The sequence below is a fragment of the Antennarius striatus genome, chromosome 6, assembly GCF_040054535.1.
Source record: "Antennarius striatus isolate MH-2024 chromosome 6, ASM4005453v1, whole genome shotgun sequence".
In the NCBI taxonomy this organism is placed as follows: domain Eukaryota; kingdom Metazoa; phylum Chordata; class Actinopteri; order Lophiiformes; family Antennariidae; genus Antennarius; species Antennarius striatus.
In genome coordinates, this window is record NC_090781.1 from 14,688,461 (window position 1) to 14,705,488 (window position 17,028).

General features: G+C 39.5%; 1 protein-coding gene across 1 annotated transcript in view; it reads right to left on the minus strand.

Annotated features, from left to right (window-relative positions):
* Nucleotides 1-580: 580 nt before the first annotated feature.
* maml2 (mastermind like transcriptional coactivator 2) overlaps nt 581-17,028 on the minus strand; it is a 34,459-nt gene continuing 18,011 nt past the window's right edge. The window contains exons 2-5 of the mRNA XM_068318052.1: nt 8,295-9,509; nt 3,513-3,668; nt 3,296-3,395; nt 581-3,211 (exon numbers count right to left, since the gene is read on the minus strand). Coding sequence (XP_068174153.1) covers nt 2,379-3,211; nt 3,296-3,395; nt 3,513-3,668; nt 8,295-9,509 — 2,304 coding nt within the window. The 3' untranslated portion in view covers nt 581-2,378. The remainder of the gene's footprint in view (nt 3,212-3,295; nt 3,396-3,512; nt 3,669-8,294; nt 9,510-17,028) is intronic.

Below are 17,028 nucleotides of genomic sequence, written 5' to 3' on the forward strand. Positions count from 1 at the left end.
CACTTGAGTTTGTCTGTTGGTAAGTGTAAGATGAGATGTGCATGAAGACACTGCTTAAATGACTGGATAGAGAACCATGTGAATGCAAAATGAAGACTGCCGTTATCACTCAAATTTAAAAAAAAAAAAAAAATCAAATTAGTTGTATCCTTTCTTTTATCTGCAATTTTACCATAGTCCATTCAACAGAAATAAAAATAAAATACAAAAATCTATGACAAACAATACAGCATTTTCTGCACTGTAAGGTGCACCTTCAATGAATGACTTATTTTCAAACTGTTTTCATATATAAGGTGCACTGGATCATAAGGCTTTTAGGTGTGCCTTATAGTGCGGAAAATACTTCACTTCCTTCAAAGATACATTATGTCTTGTAGAAAATGTAAAAATTTAACTGTAGTTAAAACTGAAAATACGTTACTGTTCTATGACGCTGATTTTTCTCAGGCTGACCCTAATATTTAACGGTATATCATCTTTCGTACAAGTTCACGAATGTTCAGGGTCAGGCTCTGAGCTGAGGACCTTCACACCATCCTCAGATGGCTCCTGTGTGAAGATTTGTTCAGCTTCATCACTCCCACCTGGCTTGAAACCCCCACTTTCAGCGTCCATCTTCCTTTTAGTCATTTTTGAGGAGGGGAGTAGCTAAATTCAACCTCCGCTGACATTGTCATGACCGCTTCATCCTGTGGCGGGTCACGGGAAGCTGGAGCCTATCCCAGCTGGCTTAGGGCTTGAGGCCATTGAAACTCCAGGCCAGTGAACCGCGGAGCCACACAGAGACACAGACAACCACACACACAGTCATTCCTAAAGTCAATTTAGGATTGGCCAAATAACCTGAAGTGCATGTTTTTGGAGGTCGGAGAGAACCCATGCTAACACGGGGAGAACATGCAAACTCCACATGGAGCAGGACGCAAACCTGAAACCACCTTGCTACACGCTGACAGCGCTACCCACTGCGCCACCCTGCTGATAAACAATGAAACTGAAAGCACGCTTGTTGCGCTGCACTGACTTCCACTACCGTTGCATTGTGGGGAATGTAGTTTTGGTGCGTGCAAAACACCAGCGGGCTGATGTGACCTGCGGGTCAGTTCTAATAGTAATTAAAAATCATCCGGCGGGACATAAATAATTCGTCACAGGCCAGATGTGGCCTGTGGGTCTTGACTTTTACTTTTATGGACTGTACAAACTGCAAATTGTGGGAAAATATAAAACATGACAAGTATGTAAACAAAAGTGTGTTACCCCAGAAACATCTAAAAAAAACATTCATATTGAAAGGAAACAAATTCACACCAATTCCACTTATTTTTTTCTAGTTTGTCCACTTTGATATATTGGAAAATAATTGTGTCTATCTGAACTTTAAATAACATACTGTGCAGATAATTGGAAAGTGAATAATCTGTAGTTTAAGTTACACCAGTGAAAACTCAGTTTTTTCACTCACTGCCAAACATTTGTCTTAACCTGCAGTTTTGAGTACATATTACAAAACATATAAAAGACAACACATAGAATGTTTTCACTATTTTGGAAAATATACTTTAAACAGGTAGGGAAGAATATCTGATATTTCCCCCACATGTGAAAAACAAGCATCAGTACCTTGAACATGACAGATTATAAACAGAGCTGATTTTATGGTTTGTATAACTACATTGTCCTGATACAACTATAATTTAATATTTTGTGTAAACTACAAAGAAAACACATTTCATACACATGATCATTTAGACTGCAAACCAAAACATTAAAGAAAACACTTTTTAATGTTCATTTAAATCAACTTTATTAATTACATGTATTATAATGTATCATTACTATCCCAATAATTATTAAATATCACATTAAAAAAAAACTAATGGTTACATCATTTGCATCATAAACTACCACAGATGAAAAAGCTTAACAAGTAAGAAAACATGTGTTGTGGCAAAATTGTTTGGCAGCAAGACTTCTTCAGGTAAATACCATATCATGATAAATAGTGGATTAAGACTGAAAAACATAACCTGGAAAACCAAGATGAAGTTGACAGCAACACAGCAATGTTCTCTTTTCACAGTGTGAATTTGGTATTTGATCCTACATGACAGCACTACAGCATGAGTATTACAAAAAGACCACAAAACAGTGACTGCAAAAAGCAGTTGATATACCAGAAATAAAATAAGCAGAGTACTAATGATAAAACATGTGTTCCTTTCACAGTAAATACAATACAAAACAATACACTAGAATCGAATAACAAATAATGAGTTTATAAAATCCCATTTTGACTTTATTTAAAAATGTTACTCCTTACATCAATAACCTATATCATTTGAGCTATAATTTTAGCAGCTTGTGACCCATATTCATGAGTGACTGCCAAGAATCTCATCCAAATTTATATCTTTCATCCAATCATCATTCCCAGATCCAGACTTGAGAAGAGAGTCTATGAAGTCTGAGTCTGTGTTGATCCCTGGAACTGTGTTGTCTCCCTCGGGGAGGAAGTCAAAGGTCAGACGGCTGGCCCGATTATTATGGTAGCTACTAGAGCTGGGACTGGACTCTGCAAAGTTGCCTGCAGACAGTTTCTGCTCAGGAGAGGTCTGGTGCAGGTTTCCCATTGCTGTTGGAGATCCCATCATTGGTCTCGGGCCCGTGTCTCTTACCGAGGGATTCTGAGGGAGCATCCCAATGTCTGGTGCTACCTGGTTGGAAGGACCAACATGTCTCTGTTGGTACAGACTGTTTGGTATCTCCAGGTGCACACCTTGCGACTGTAATGGATTGGATATCCGCCTGACAGTGAGTCCAGTTGTTGCTTGCTTCTTGGCTGAGCTCCAGCCCATGTTTACATTTCTCATTAAGCCTCCCAGACTCTGTCCTGGTGCAGCCATGGAATGCAGGTCACCTGTGTTTCTCTGGTGTGGTACACCTGTGACATTGTTCATTCCAAAAGAATTTCCATGCTGATTTGGCCCTAGGAACCTAGATTTATTCTGATTGAGCACAATTTGATTGGGATTGTTATGCTGTTGACAGTGGCTGATACAAGAACTTGGATGGTAGTCAGTTTCAACCCCAAATCTGCGGTCTGATAGTGAAGAGCTAATCTTTGAATTCGACCTACTTGAAAGACAAGACATGGACTGTCGATCATTCTCAGAGTTGCTGCTGGAAGACTGTGAGGAAATATTACCTGAGGAGAGACCAAGAAAAAAATCACTACAATTATTGTCTCCTGTCAATATTAAAGCCTTCATACCTAACAAATGTACAATACCTCCAAAGAGGTGAACTCGGACCACATTTCTTGAATGCCTGTATTCAGGCGGTGGTCTTGTGAGATGACGACTGAACTGATCCTGTGTGCTGTCTTTACCCTGAAAAGGAAAGACAATACTGTGAATACTGATTATGCAATTAATCAATAGCAAATTCTCAAGAGTCTGAACACTTTATTAATTGGTGAAAGCTGTATGATGCTAAATGTATCATACTGAATTTGTAACGGTGTGCTGTTGTTGGCTAAGCTGTCTCTGCATGGCCTGAGGTTTGGCTGGGCCTTTCTGCTGATTGTTCGGAACCGGGGGCCGTGGATGGGACATGACACCTAGGCTTCCAGTGGTGGGTAACCTTGGACCAGGAGTAACAACCTTTGAAGAAAAAAAAACATTTTTTTTAAATATTAGCAGTGGACATAGCGTTTAGCCTCTTCTGTTGTTAGATACCCACACACTGGGGTCTAAAATAATAATGCAACATTATAGTTTGACCACTAGAGGGCAAAACTATACATGATATCATAGATGAGTCTCAAAGACACTATTCAGCTCCAAAATGTGGTCAAGGCTACTCCCTCTGCAGATGAAAAAGGGTTTTTTTTGGAAGGGGGGGGTGGGGGGTGAGCCCTCCTCAAGGCCTGCTTCTCCCTTGATAATTGTGTCTAAAGAGAGTGGAAAGAATCCCTGAGACAGCAGGAAATGTGTGCCAATCGGGAGTAAAGTGCCAGCGCCATGACTACCTCTATTTAATAAGCCCTCCTTTACTGATCGTTCTGTTGTGTTTGGCAAGCAGACATTCCATTTACCAGAAATCTGTTTGGCTCCTGAAACTATCACACTGATTAATACATTGTTGCGGTAAAACTCAAACGATAGTGAGGAATTGAAGTCAACTTCAGAATGTATGATTTTGAAGATATGCTCTCGCAGTGACTCAGATGCTGTACTTTCTAATGTATTTTCTTAGCTCTGTCAGGCAACTGTGCAGACCATCCAAGCGCTTCATGTAAGGCCTGTCTTCCATGTGGACACATGGAGGCACCGTTTAAGCTTCAAGACAGTGCAAGCGTTTGTCATGAAGAGGTTAATAGGCACCAAATCCAAGTCAACATGTGCTGTGTATACAATGTCAGTCATTGTGTTGACTTAAAATATTTCCCAGGCTGAAATGGATTAGAAATCTGACATTGTGTTTAACAGTGGCCATTACTTAAAGGACACAGGATTTTTGGAGAATGCATCTCCACAGAGTGGTGATTTTGTGGTCTCCAAGAGAAAAATCAGAAAAAGTTATGTGTAAGGAGAGTGAGTGAATTATAATGATAGGGAAAAAATATAGACAACTAATGAGAAAGGGCTAATGAAGGAAGCTCGACAAGCTATTTGTAAGGCTATTTATCACCTTCCAACTTTTGATCTACCCAGACATTAATCTAGCATGACAACAAGGTTAGACAGGGACCACAACAACAAAACAGTGGTTTTTCTTTAACTCCAGAAAGCAGCCATCAGCTCCCATTTACTGTGCCTCACTATCAGGACTGTGGGAAATTGCGACCGACACATTTTCCTTGCAGAGGTACGCTTGGAGGGGGCTTAAAACCATCTTTGTTGAAAACAGAACAAAACAAATGAGAGGTGTTTAACAATGTACAACTGAGTAATCCTCCCTGTCACCCTCATGTGTCATAAAACTGTTTTTCATGTTTTTTCCCCGCTTCTCATTCTTCACAAGCTTGTTGTAAATGAATACCACATGTGGCTCCGGCCTCAGAGAAGGAGCAAAGTGATTTAGTCTCCCATCCTACGGCAGTACAGGCAGCTGACAGTGATCCAGGCCCAGCCTTGCCGGCTCTCACACTGCATTTCCTCCAGACTGGAATCATGACGCTGTCTCTCGGGAGCACCTCGGCATCTGGACTTGGCTGTGGTTCCCTTTCCCAGGAAACAAGCACTCCCTTCACAGCACTGCTAGACTGACCTGGTAGGCTCAACCAACATGGCCGTGCTCATATCCTAACAGAGCTGTGGTGCCACTAGATCACCAGTAAAATGTGAGTGAATTTATTGAAAGTAAATAGTCATCTTACATTGTTTACAGTGTATATTATTCTGCATAGACAGGTGCAAGCTGGGATGGACTGGGATACAACAGTTTTTTCCTATGCTGAGTCTCTCACCAAGATGTTGTACATGTAAATTTGAATGTTAATGTGAGGACAAAATACATCAGCTTAATAGTATAAAGGGATGGAAACCAAATAAAGGGTAAAACTCTACAAGGAGGTCTGAGGAGATTGTCAGTCATGGACGGTAACGACTACATCAACAATCTCATTACGGGCGAGGTGAAGGTGCCCTCAATCATCATCCTCAACACATCCAACGAGCAGTACTTCCTTTCCTGCGAGCCGATCAAGTCCAAGGAGCAGCTGGTGGAATTCATCAACGGTGTTCTGAACGGTTCCGTACAGGCGCACGGAGGTGACGGCATCGTTCAGACGATCCAGCAAGTGTTCTTTGAAGCCAGATCCACCATCGTGATGAACACGGTCATGGTAGACCTCCGTTGAATCAAGTTATTTAGACTTGTAGGAAAAGCTTGAAGACAATTTGCCTCTCATCTAGAGGATTCTTCATTTCTGGGGCAGTAGGCGTGTGTATGGGGGGTGTCTTAATAAAGCAGGTTTGATATCCATGGAGAAAATTAAATGGAGGAAAAGAGACACAAAGCATATCATGTTGGAGAACATATTCTCCTGAAAATGTCCACTGAGTGGTCCTTCATGCACCTGCATTGGCGTCATGTGGTATTTATTAACAGAAAACTCCATGGCACCCCCCCCCCCCATTGAACTGTTCAAATATGCTCTGTGATAACACCTTGGCAAAAATTTGAAATTCATTTAATTTCAGACATTTAATAACTTACCCCTCTCTATGTTTGTCTTTATCAACAATATAAATAGGCATTTTCCTTTAACACAGGTACTCAGTGCAGCTACACTACTGATGCATCAAGTTTCCGCCACAGGACAATACCAGATGATGTGTTCATACTTACAGCAAAATGCCGTCTTTTAATCTTTGTTTCACCACAAAGCTAGAGATTTAAAATGATGGATCTGAAATGTTTGATTATTATACTGTAAGAAACTTCAAACAAACACCAAAGCTCACAGTGGGAGGAAGCCCACTGCTAGTTTCTAATGTTACACAGGGAATAAGAGCACTCATTCAGGACCTTTATTTCTCTGGCATTACTAATTCAATTCACTGAGAGACTGCACTTTTTTTCCTCCTCTTTGTGAGCTGTCCTTTCCACAAGAGCTGGACTTTTAACCCTGTCTATGCTGACTGGAAGACACAAATACCATTATCAGCCTTTTAAAACATGCATTTCTAGGAGGTGGCGGGGGTTTCTTCTCCCTACATGCATCATATCTATAGCTTTGTGTTTGCACAGTAATTTACTTCAAATAAGTTGTGCAATAAAACATGAGGTGCTACTAATTTCTTATTAAAACCTCCCCTCACCACTGAACATCAGCACAGTAAAATATCCTAGCATTTTAAGGACAAGAGATGACAGCTTTTACTTCTTGGTGTGGCTGTGGAAAGGGAAGTTTGGGGTTCCCTGTTGAAGCTTCTGACCCCACGACCTGACTACAGATGAGCGGATGTTGATGGATAGGTGTTATTTGGAATCCTGAAAAATATTATTTTGCTCATGTCAACTATATAATTATTTACTAACTTCTGTAAGTTCATATTCTGAGAGATTTACTGACCTAGAATGGCAGTCCATTTCTATTTTACCCAGTATGTATACTGTATACAACTCTAGAAGTCACAGCAAGGATGTCTTACATAACTGAACAAATGTAGGTCAACATTAAAAAAACAAAACATTAAAAGAACATACCTGCAGTAAAAATAAATAACTGCTAACGATTATATCAATAATTGAATTTGAAATAACAAATTCTATTAAAGTGACTTTTGGCTGCATTGGCAGAGTGACAGAATAGAGGACTAAAACTATCAGTTTGTTCTTTGAAGGGACAGCAAACTGATGCCATATCAGTGAATTATCTGTAGACACAACACAGGTTGGTTGATAACTCCTTTAAATTCCAGGACCGCCTGCTTCTCCCAGAGGTCCACTGGTCTCTTTACTGGGCAACATTTACTAGCTTACATTTCCATTTAATGCAAAATCAACTACAGATACTGTTAGTACAAAAATGGAAAAGGGACAGTCTAAATCTCCCCAATCATAACAAATCAGCGATCCAACCTCTGGCACCAGGCTAAGCAGATTACTGTCATTTTCCACCACTTGTCCCTTGTAGCTAAACAACTTCCAATTAGCAAATCCCGCTGTGCATATCTGTGCCCTGATGGGGAGACACCATGACAAGAAGAAAAATTAGAAGTCCTGCATGTTAATCTGCCATGCTCTGGCAATCTGTGTCATTGTCAAAACACTTTCAGGGGAAATACATATTCAAGGGAGTCACAAGAGCAAAGGCATAGACTGCAGATAGAACATTGACAATGAAGTCCCAAGACAAACGGCGTGGCATGGTTGTCGTTTCAGGCAGCAGGTTGGCTGCTGCGAGTAAAGTGACAAAGCAGATTGATGAGGAAGACTAAAGACATTGAGTTTGACTGCAGTTCTGTACTGCGGTGTGCAGAAAAATCCCATTACATACTTTCTATGAAGTGTCATAAAATATAGTTCAGAGGAACAGTAAGTCAGCCTATCAACATCTGCTGTATTGAAGAAATAGTTTTGAAGCACTGAAGAAGTAAAACAGAGGTGTACTTTGTAATATTAAATTGTAAATAAGGTAATGACAATATAATAATTATTTTTTTAACTACAGGTACTCCTGTCATGATTCCATACATGACTGTCACTTGACCCTATAGCTACAATTTTAACAATGCATATGCTCACAGAATAGCTTAATGCTGGATAGGAACTCTTACCTGTCGTTGTTGTGTGTACGGCAACCCAGAGTGACCAGACTTGTGTTGCAGACAGTGCACTCCAGATGTGGAGATCTGTTGGTTCCGGAAGTGTAGAGCTGAATGTGGTTGATTTTGGCCAGTCAATGATGGAAGTTGTGGTTGCTGCTGCTGGGTTGAAGCTTTGTTCACAGAGCTTGCCATGATAGACAGTGGCTGGCTAACAGAGTGAGGAGCTTTTGGGCTGAAGTGCAATGTGGGCTTGGTGCTGAGAACTTTCATGTCCAAATGATGGGAATCATTGTGGTCATTTGACTTGAAAAGGCAGTTGTTGATCCCTTTACTCTGGGAGGCATGCCTCTGCTGGCTAAGCAATGTAGGGCTTGAAACTTTGTCCTCAGGGAAGGTGCTGGTGGAAGCTTGGGTGCTAATGGCAGGAGCCCAGCTGGTCAATCCTGTAGGTGATGTTTGGTGGTGGTGATGGAGCAGAGAGTTTGGTTGCTGCTGGTTTGCTGCCATCTGCTTTAGTTGTTCTGCATGAGATATTTCTGGCCAGCAGGGCATGGCTCTGGTTTGCCCTGTCTGAGTGCTTGTTTTCTGTGACAGGTTAGTAGAAGAGGTGCTAGTCAGCGTAAAAGAGGGCCCTGCTGAAGCTGGTCGGAGCTGTGGCGAGCTACCATGAACCTGGCCAAAATCTGAGGATGGCTCTATTTTTATGGGCCTTTCCACTGGGGAACACAAAGTGGTTGCTGCTCCTGCTGAGCTAGGTCGACCCAGATCCAAGCCAAATGCATCATCCTGCTTCAGCATCCTCTCAAATTCCAGGTCATTCAGTGTTGGCACTGTCTTTGTCAGTTCATCAAAAAGATCTTGGAGTTCCGGGTCAATCTGACCACCACCTTCGTCCTTGAAGTCAAAGATTACCTCTGTGTTTGATTGGCCACAGGAATGGACTTCAGAGGGTTCTTTCTTCATTTCTTTGAGGGTCATGTTGAATATATCTGACCCTACTCCATGAGGCATCATGTAATTCTTGTGCTGCAGAGCCATGGTGGAGGACCCTTGCAGAGATTGAGATTGGTTTGCATTATGGTTGCAGGGTCCTTGTCCCAGACCACTGGTATCCAAACGGGCCCGTTTGAAGTCTGATTCAGGGAAACCACACGAGTGTCCATTCTGCTTTAGTGCTTGTCCTGGCCCATGTCCCTCAATCTTCCTACGTAAGGATCCTTGAAGCTGCAAAACAACAGAATGGAAATTTCAAAAAACAAAAAAATGTGAAAATACAAAAAAATAAACGCTAAAGAACACCCAAAGAAGACATTTTCATTTTAAACTGTAGAAATGATTCCACTTGATTCACAAGCTGTCTTGTGAGCCAATTTAAATCATAGAGTCAATTCTGGGAAACGGTGCCATAAATTGCTGCTACATCTAGCTCAAATTATCACCGTGTTAATTATTCAAATTTTACAATCTCCTCCAAGGCGTGCATATACTGTACTCTGGATTAACTTGTGAATTTCAAAAAAATAAGTTTTCAGTAATAGACTATTTTCATTCGGTGAAACTTAACATCTAAACCAGTGGTGATGTTTCAAATGCTTTATTTTTACATTTCCCGTATCAATTTCTACGAGTGCAGTTTTATTTAATAACACTTGCAATACAGCAAAGAAATGCAGCTGCAGCATTTATGTTAGTGTAGTTTGTGTTCAGTGGATGGGCTGAGAAACTCGGCGGGAATCTGACAGACTGTAGAGGTGAAAGTGAGAAGATTAGTCTTTGTTTCCCTCATTTGCATACATTATATTTTTTCCCCATTGTGCTTCGTCAGATAGCAGCGTTTCTCCTTCGTGGCTGAGATTCTGCTTAACATGCTGGTGCAGATGTCTGACTTCCTTTGTCCTACCCCATGCAAGTAATGTATAGTAGTAATAGTGTATAGTGGTAATGCACAACTAAGTGCCCACTAACACTCCATAGACCTGAAGAACATGAGTCTGAATGAAATTGGATTTATATTTTCAGGAGCAGATCTTCTCGTGTCAAATGATTTTTTTTTTTTTATTGTAAGCTATGGAGGCATTATGAACAAATAGCAAGAAAGACTAGCTGTCTAACCAGTTACCATCTTAGGCACATTCATTCATTTTAAAATGATTGATACGTGGCCATTTTTAGTGCAATACCTACTTGAAAACAAAATGTCTGATTGTACACCAACCTTAGCACAGGAAAAAAGCATCAGTGTGATACATATTTAACCGTGGGAACAAATCTGAGTCATTTCCACCTGCTGGCACAAATTAGATTAAGATGATTCACAGCCTGAGGGTTTGGAGTGAATCCTGCATTTCACTTTGTACTCTGAATCTTTAAGAGCATAAGCAGAAGTAATACAGATACACAGTTACTTCTTATTTTAATCAAGACACAAGAACCTCCATGATTCACCAAGGTTCCTCTGTTAAATACAAGCAGTTTTGTATGTAGTTTAATGCAAATTGACTAACATTCAAGAGAAACTTTATTTTATTATATAAGTGACAAAACATTGTAAGATTTATCTGTTTGTTTCCTTGTTTTTTTATCTTGTGGGTCATGTGTGTGTCACAATGGCAAAGCGTTTCCCTGGAGACACTTACAGTGGGAACTACCACAGAATCTTTGCCAGATGTGTGTGTCTATAGGCTGATATTTCCAACACCAGAGTGTTATATCTATGCAAAGTGCAAGACTGAAACTTTACTGGAGTGTGCTTGAAATTTGGAGGAAGGAAAGTTCAAGAAGGGGTCTAGTTTGACCTACTGAGCACATGTACCAATCATTACTACTGCTCTGCATGATAATGTCAACACATTGATAAGCATTTACTTTCAGTATCTGGCAACAATATTGTCACTACAGTATTGCATTTAGAGGAAGAACCCAATTGAAAATGTTAGTGAGACAATTCAAAGCCTGCCATCTGAAAATTGTCAATTTCTTTTCAATCTGCCCTTCAAAAAAGTCAGTTGACAAATGGTAATCTTATATTTAGCTTTTTTAAAATCAAAATGCTGTTTGACATGCAACTGAAATATACCTCAAAAACTCTTAACATTCAAAATTTTTACAATACCCAGACGAGACATATTTTAGGGAATGTTTAGCATACTCAAAAATTTAAGAGTGGGAAAAATGCATTGTCCCAAATAACAATCTTTGCCTAAATTAAAAAAAACCCAAAACAAATTACCATCTCAGTTACATGTTTATGACTAGAATTAACTATATGTGATAGATTGAAATAGATGTAATGCTTACAAAGAAAAGCTACATTGATTTTGGAGTTAAATAAACTCACCAAGGCAAAACTCAATAAAAACAACCAGATTGGGAACATAGAAGAAAAAGAAAGATGTCAACTGTGTAATTACTGGCTGGCTGATAGCAATTTCAAGCAGTGAATTAAAGATACTTAAAATGTTGCACAAGTTAATCTAGTAGTCGTAGGCGCTTTCAAACTCTCTCTTTTGTCATCTTCACTGAGATGCAGGCTATTAAACAATGCACTTCCCTCCAGACTATTGGACATGTCCCCCCCAAATGCAGATGAAAACAGGTCTTGTGTGTGCAGTTCAAGCACGCACGCTCCCGTTCCATAGGGCTCTTTCTTGAGAAGACAGACAGGAGTACTCTTCATGGTTCAAGGGACTGCCTGAGAAAACACATCATGAATAATGGAACGGAAAGAAGATGTGTTGCGAAAAGCCATTGTGAGACACGGATGCCTTGCCACAGTGTCTCTGCCATTTAAAAATTGACTCCAGTCAAGACTTCTTTTCATGTTGTACAGGTATTTCAAAATTCAAAAATTGAGCTGTAAGGGGGTTTTTTTACATTCACAATTATTCTGTGCCCAGCCTTCATTTAGATAAACACAAAAAAAAAAAATCAATTTAAAGCTAAAAAATATTATTTCCATTTCCAAAAGATAGAGGACTATCCCATGCACACATTGCTCACCACTCAGAAGCAGTGGACTCCTAGATGGCCTGCAAACCTCATGACAGATCTCCAAGTGATCTGAAAATAGACTTCTTGATTAACATTTAATGAGCTTAGAAGCTCTGAATCACTTTGAAAGTGACTCTTGGTGCATGACAGGGTGAAGCATATGCATTACATACTGATCATCTCAAAGATAAAAGCCTGAGCACATATATTTGTTATTGTGTTGTTAGTTATAATGACCATGCCATTCATTAGTTTTATCGAAAGGGATTCCTCTACAAGTTGGAAAACCTCTTTCAAAAGTTAAAAGAAAAAAATAACCCACAGTATCTTATGTTCGAAAGATTAACTAATTAACTTTTTGTGGTATCAATGTTTTATTCTGCCTACTTAAATGGAAAATGGTTTTCACAAGAAAGTCAAGAAGGGATTTCATTTTTAAACATAACCGTTGAACGATGCTCACGGACGCCCTTTGAATGTGTCAGAGAGGAACTTGACCTTGGTCCTGTCAAAAGAAGCCATCTATTCCTGGGAGCTGGAGGGCTGGTAGCTCATGTGTCAAGCTGAGCAGGATGGTGATGCTGAGCATTGTGGATGGGGCTCTGGGTGAGCCATCACAGGGACACGACATGAGGCCTCCTGCAACCATCTGTAAGTCTAGTGGCCTCAGTGTTGTGCTTAAAGGATATTGGTTGCAGAGAGTGTTCAAAGGTTTTATATTTGTATTTGCAAATGAGTATGCAGCTTAAAGGAAAAAAAAAAAGGATCCAGCTTGCCAGTCTTTAATCTATTCACCAGAGCCCTGAAACATGTTGCAATCCTCTCCTGATCTGAGAGTTAGAAACCTGCCTCTTGGCATTTGACATGGAAAACAGTTCCAAACTAAAGGAATATATCAGACTATTGAGTTCCTAGGGATACATAATATTTATGCACTTCCGCAGGTTGCTGTTGTACCTTACTGTTGTAAGTGGGGATTTCATTTACTGCCAGACAAGAAACGAGAATTCTAAGACCAGTGCCAATGATCAGCTGTCATAAAAGTAATTCAGTTATCTACTTAGAGAATGCTGAGGGCTCAGTTTAATTATAGGGTTTCTACTCTCTCTTGAAAGCTGCAAGCCAAGATACAACATCCAGAGAAATTCAATAGAGCACCACAAATAGCTTAAAAAATTCTATTCATTTAAAGAATGGTGAGGAAGCTGTGGATGAAAAAATTCAGAATTTCACAAGGTACTTTTCAGTTTCAGTCAATTCATGTCAGTGGGATGTCAAGTTGTCTTGTCTTTTAATCTGTTTATTCTGATAAGAGGTAAGGTGTGCACAACATGAAAAGGAGAAATAATTTTATGTAATAACCATGTTTTGAACTTTTAAAAAAAATGTCTTCAAGCTTCATTTTAAATTTGGTTTCGCTTGAGGGGGTACAACTGCACAGACAATAAGAACATCCAGGACAATAAAAAACACAGAAAATCTAGTTTGAACTTCAGCTAATTTTAAGGTTCAAATTTTGCGTAAAGATCAGCATATAACAGGAATGATGTAATGAGGTATGTCACGTATATATCAACATATATCATATAAGAGTATAACAATCTCAGGAAATAATGACCTAGATATGTATTGGAGCAAGATTCACACAAATCTAACCCCCCCAATGAAACCAATTGTGGACGAATGTATATTAGTAGACTTCAGTCATTAGTTAAATTAATAATAGAAGTCAAATTCAAAAGTTCTTGAAAATAACTTCCTATTCCCTCAAAGAAACACATTTAATCTATTCCTACAAAGCATTTGCCATGAGGTTGAACAGGGACAGGAGCATTAGTTCACGGTGTGCTTCCTTAATCAGGCTGGCGCGTGTTGGGACGAAGCAGCACACTGCAGAGGTGGGCTACTTTTGTCTCATCAGCACTTTGCATCCCCACACTTCCTGACACAGTTGTATTAGACTCAGGCTGCCCTCCGGAGAGTAGACAGGAGAGAAGGATGAGCAGCAGCAGCAGGAAAAAAAAAAAAAGAGGCAGCTTTGTGTCTGCCTCTGGGAAATGGGAAGTGATGATAAGAGCTCCTTTGAAGAGAATTCATCCATTATATTTACTGAAGGAAGATTTTTATAACCGTTAATGTAGCTCAGCTCATACATTTTATGGAAAAACTAGATATTTTAATAAAATGTTGCACAAAACAAATCAAATGGATATGTTTCTCATTCACGTATCTCTCCACTATTCAAATCTATGTATTAAAAGCCAGCAGTTCAATAACTCCTTGCATTTACATGCATTTTGCTCAGAATATTAAAGGTGAAAATGCCAAACTAAAGGAAGCTGCACCCAAAATATGTTTAATACTCATAACAAAATACAATAGTATATACACTAGTATATAGTGCTTAGCCATAGAATAATACTTAACATTCTTTAAATTATGAGTGAGAAAGGCAAACAAGAAAAGTAACACTATTACTGGAGAGTACCTAATAAAATATGTATTTCAAAAAGTGTGTTCCAAAACTCCAATTATTCGTGACCTGTCCAGGTAGAATCATAGATGATACTCTACACTCAGTTACAATATCAGAGTTCAAGAGCAGTGAAAATTCCCAAAATGGAGGAAGAGAAATGGCATGATCCTGGGAACAAACATGGGGTATGCAAGTGCATGTGAAAGGGGCAAGGTAGAAGGCGTCGTTATAACACCAGCTAGGCCACGCCACTGCAGACATTCCATAGGTCACCAACATCGTTGTGACAAGCCGTCACATCACATCACCCATGGCCAAGTGGCTCATGGAACTCCTGACACTGCTGTCGCCTCTCATCTCCATGTCATTCTTAATCACAGAGACATTTAAGGAAGAGGGTTGAGGTTCCTCTGGACCATCTGTACCTTCAACACTCAAATGAATGCTATCAATAAATTACTTATACAGAAAAACTAAAGCATAAGTTTATATTAAATGAACATTAAACTGAAAATCATTTCCAGGTGTAGCTTTCACGTCTTAAGCTAAACACATTTTGTTGTTTCTTTGCCTTTGGACAACAGCCAAATCTGTCTTCGTGCATTTATGAAAAGTGAACAGGAAGATGGCCTATCATTTAAAAAGCTATGAGCAACATAAACATAACAAAACAGCTATTTTCTACCAGCTGCATATATACTAAACTGTTATTATATTGTAAAAGGATTCAATTTGATCACACAAGCTTAAATTCTCATTGGCCCAATATCATATGCTGAAAACACTATGTCTGCTCTACCAATCTACAACTAATATGCTGCGTGTTGAGAGCAGCAAAAAGAAATGACCCGATGTGTCTTCTATGATGACAGTGATGTAAATGCACTTTATCTGCTTAAATGCTTGAGACGGGTGGTATGAAAAGATTTTAAGCATGGAAAACTGTCTGGTGTATAGGAAGGTTCTTATATATCAGAATATTAAGGGATTTTTTAGCAGAAAAGACCTTAAATAAGAAATCATTTATCCCTTCAGGCATGACTATGAAAAAAAACCCTCTAGCCAACCATCTTTAATGTTAAAATTAGCTAGCTATTGCATAAGAGAAAGCCAAGTAGGACAAAAAAAAGTTATCTGAACCTTAAGGCAGCATGAAGCTATAAAATATTGGTTAATTCAATAAGCTGCAAAGATCTCTTCAGTCTGATCACATAAAAACATGAGTTCAGACTGGAAAAATAACCCGAAAAAAGGACACATAAGAAAATACAATGACTGAAGCATCCCTGAAAACAAATTATTTTTAAACAGGTCAACAGCTCTTTGAGAATGTTTCAAATCTTAAAAAGGTTGCTGCCTTCAAAAGTTATTCCCACCAACCATCATCCACAAGGCCTGCCTCTGGTCATGCCACAGGAAAAGGCCCATAACAGGGAACGAGTTCCCTTCCTGTTTTCAAAGACAATTCCTATGGCATGCAGAGCTGTTTCCTGCTCACTAGGCTCGTTTCACCATCTCAAACATCTGGCTGTTCTTCAGCATGCAGCTGCAGCATGGCAAGAGCCAACCCTGCCACTGCTGAGTTGAGCAACACAGTTCTAAACCATTCCAGTCATGTCTCTGACCACTACAAAAACAAGAAAAAACTACGATCTAACTTCATAAGCAAATGCAACACATCAGACTAATGTGGATTATAATCCTTGATAGTCTTTAATTGTAATAAATAGCTGCAGTGATCCAAAAGCACTGCAGCTATTTGGATCATTAATTCCTAGATGCACCGTTTCACTGATTGCTGTTCCAATTTAGGAAACAATATTTGTCAATATCTTGATGTGACTGCAGCAGAGTGCTATTTAGCAGCACTACGCCGGCAATTTTTGAGTGAAACAAGGATCCATTTCATATCCCGTGGGAAACCTGGGCAGAGTGGTTAATGTTGTGCTAATGCTGCTTCACTCAATTAGGTCTTGATAAGCCTCACGCTATTAGAGAGGGAAACACATTTAGTGTATTAAACCTCCTCACTGAAAAAAAAAAATCTGAAAAGGATATACTTTGTTGTCTCACAGCTTTCACATGAATTATACACGTGTCCATTAAGATGCAGTTGTTCTCGTCTGTGCTCATATTCTACGACAATTCTCTGCTACTCTTCTCTGAAAAAGGGACTACTACAGCTAGAGAGTAAGAAGAAATAAATACATGAGTGGGAAGCTTTGCTTGACTCCCACTCCTATCATTTCTTACATTCCAAATAAGGTCTGTGAAGCC